This window comes from Budorcas taxicolor, chromosome 9, assembly GCF_023091745.1.
Source record: "Budorcas taxicolor isolate Tak-1 chromosome 9, Takin1.1, whole genome shotgun sequence".
NCBI lineage: Eukaryota > Metazoa > Chordata > Mammalia > Artiodactyla > Bovidae > Budorcas > Budorcas taxicolor.
Window position 1 is genome coordinate 66,219,931 of NC_068918.1, and position 2,887 is coordinate 66,222,817.

The window sequence follows — 2,887 nt, forward strand, 5'->3', positions numbered from 1 at the left end:
ATGCGGCAGCTGTGCCGCCGGGGCCGCGTGCTGGGCATCGCGGTGGCCATCGCGCACGGGGTCTTCTCCGGCTCCCTCAACATCCTGCTTAAGTTCCTCATCAGCCGCTACCAGTTCTCCTTCTTGACCCTGGTGCAGTGCCTGACCAGCTCCACCGCGGCGCTGAGCCTGGAGCTGCTGCGGCGCCTGGGGTTCATCGCGGTGCCCCCCTTCGGCCTGAACCTGGCTCGCTCCTTCGCGGGGGTCGCCGTGCTCTCCACGCTGCAGTCCAGCCTCACGCTTTGGTCCCTGCGCGGCCTCAGCCTACCCATGTACGTGGTCTTCAAGCGTTGCCTGCCCCTGGTCACCATGCTCATCGGCGTCCTGGTGCTCAAGAACGGAGCGCCCTCGCCGGGGGTGCTCGCGGCCGTGCTCATCACCACCTGCGGCGCAGCTCTGGCAGGTGAGCTGGACCCGCGCGGACCCCCGGCCCACCCCGGCCCACCAGCCAGTGACCTCGGGGATCACTCAGTGCAAAGCCCTCACTTCCAGATGGGGAGACTGAGGCAGAGAGCTTTGAACGCAGTGGCTCCGCTAGCAGATGGGACCCCTGAGACCCAGCCGAGTCTTCCTCTGCGCTCCGGCCTCCTTCTTTAGAGTCCCCACTCCCACTACTAGTCCGGGTTTCCGACCCCCGCCCCTGTCTCGCTCCGTAACGCCCTTCCCTCCTCGCCCTCCTCCTTCCGTCTTCCCCCTTTATTTCTTCCTTCCTCCGGGAGGGGGTGGGCGAGCCGCCCTAGCCTGGGAGCTATAGCCCCCAGACCGAGACGGAAGGAGGGGGCCGAGAACTTCTCTGGGTCACGCGGGGCTGGAGTGGGCAGGGACGATGCGAGCTAAGCTTAAGCCCCGAGGCTAGCTTGGGATCTCCGGCGCCACGCGGGGGGCTGCAGACGCTAGGCAAAGGTGGGCGGATTGAGACTCTGGCAGGTTGGGCGTGGAGGACTGAGCGAGGTGGGCGCCAGCGGAGCGAGCAACCTTCTTTCAAGGGTCTCCCCATGCCCAGCCTGCCCGGGGAATAGCCACGAGCCGGGACCCCCCCTCTCTCTTCTGTGCCCCACGGAGGCGGCAGTCGTACCACGTGCCCAGGCGACACCCATGCCAGCTAGGGGAAGCCACAGCGCCTACCCCGAGGGTATCGGTGCTGTCCGGAGCCTCTGTCTTGGAGAGAGGTAGACGGGACGCCCCCCGAGGATAAGAAAGGGAGGGCGCGCCTCTCCTGCCTCTAACTGGGCAATTGACTGTACTTGGCTTTTCCTTTCGATACGCGTGGGTAGAGCTAGGGCGCACACCCTACTTTCCAACCTACGCCGTTGCCCCCAGTGGATACCAGCTCCCGCCAACCCAGTGTCTTCTCTGTTTCCTTCCTGCCCTACGTTCCTCGGACCTCTCTCGATGCGCTCCAGGAGCCGGTGACCTGACCGGCGACCCCATCGGGTACGTCACCGGCGTGCTGGCGGTGCTGGTGCACGCCGCCTATTTGGTGCTCATTCAGAAGGCGAGCGCAGACACGGAGCACGGGCCGCTCACCGCGCAATACGTCATCGCCGTGTCCGCCACCCCGCTGCTGGTCGTCTTATCCTTCGCCAGCACCGACTCGATCCACGCCTGGACCTTCCCCGGCTGGAAGGACCCGGCCATGGTGACCATCTTCGTGGCGTGCATCCTGATCGGCTGTGCCATGAACTTCACCACGCTGCACTGCACCTACATCAACTCGGCGGTGACCACCAGCTTTGTGGGGGTGGTGAAGAGCATCGCTACCATCACTGTGGGTATGGTGGCCTTCAGCGATGTGGAGCCCACCTCTCTATTCATTGCTGGCGTCGTGGTGAACACCCTGGGCTCCATCATTTACTGTGCGGCCAAATTTTTGGAAACTAGAAAGCAGAGCAACTACGAGGACCTGGAAACGCAGCCGGGGGGAGAGGAGGAGCAGCCAAGTGGAGATCAGCTGCCGTTTGTCATGGAGGAGCTGCCCGCAGAGGGTGGAAATGGCGGGTCAGAAGGTGGGAAGGCAGCAGGTGGCTCCACTCAACCGGGTGGGCAAGAGGCTAGGGGCAGCCCCAGAGGGGTCTCGCTGATGGCTAGGAGCTCGCAGATCTCAGACAGCCCTGAAGAAGTGGGCAGGAGTTCATTAAAGGATGCTTACCTCGAAGTGTGGAGGTTAGTTAGGGGAGCCAAGTATGTAAAGAAGGATTATTTGATAGAAAATGAGGAGTTACCCAGTCCTTGAAAAGGAAATGCACGTATGTATATATGTACATACACTTATTTTATATGTGAAAGATGACATATTTTAATGAGGAGCCGCCCAGTTTCGTGCTTGGAGTGGGGAAGGGGAGCAAAGAAAGAAGCTGAAATGTCTGACTGCAACACAATTAGTACCCGTGTGAATTATTTAGCCTGAGAGTACCAAAGGCATCACAGAGGCAAAAGAATGTGAAGGTGACTAGCAAACTAAGGCAGGGTTTCAGCTGCAGATTCTTAGCACATTTTTGGTCATTATGACTACAACCAAATATCTGCATGTATGGAGAGTCTTTCAACCACCCCCTCCAAAGATGGAGCATAGAGATGATGGCAGCACTTAATTTAGTTCAAAGATTACATGCAGGGGCACCTTTTTGACAATAGTTCGAACTATAGTTTTTATGGCCACTTTGGAAGAATATACTATTGAAATAACATATTTAAATACACTGAATTAATGTTTACTGTTTAAAGTCACCTGAAATATGTTTACTCTAATTTTCTTCTGTTTTAAAATATATGTAAGTGCTCTACTCTATTGGTAGAAAATGTTACAACTATTTTGAAACTGAATTCTTAGCTTTAATCATGAAGTTTT

General features: G+C 57.4%; 1 protein-coding gene across 1 annotated transcript; it reads left to right on the forward strand.

Moving 5' to 3' along the window:
• SLC35D3 (solute carrier family 35 member D3) lies at window positions 1-2,272 on the forward strand. The gene is made up of 2 exons (XM_052646103.1): window positions 1-442; window positions 1,443-2,272. The coding sequence occupies exons 1-2, from the start codon at window positions 1-3 to the stop codon at window positions 2,270-2,272; spliced, it is 1,272 nt and encodes a 423-aa protein (XP_052502063.1).
• Window positions 2,273-2,887: the final 615 nt, after the last annotated feature.

Coding starts and splice junctions, on each gene's coding strand:
- SLC35D3 (XM_052646103.1), top strand. CDS start 1: ATGCGGCAGCTGTGCCGCCGGGGCCGCGTGCTGGGCATCGCGGTGGCC. Junction 443..1,442: donor CTGCGGCGCAGCTCTGGCAG/GTGAGCTGGACC, acceptor GATGCGCTCCAG/GAGCCGGTGACCTGACCGGC.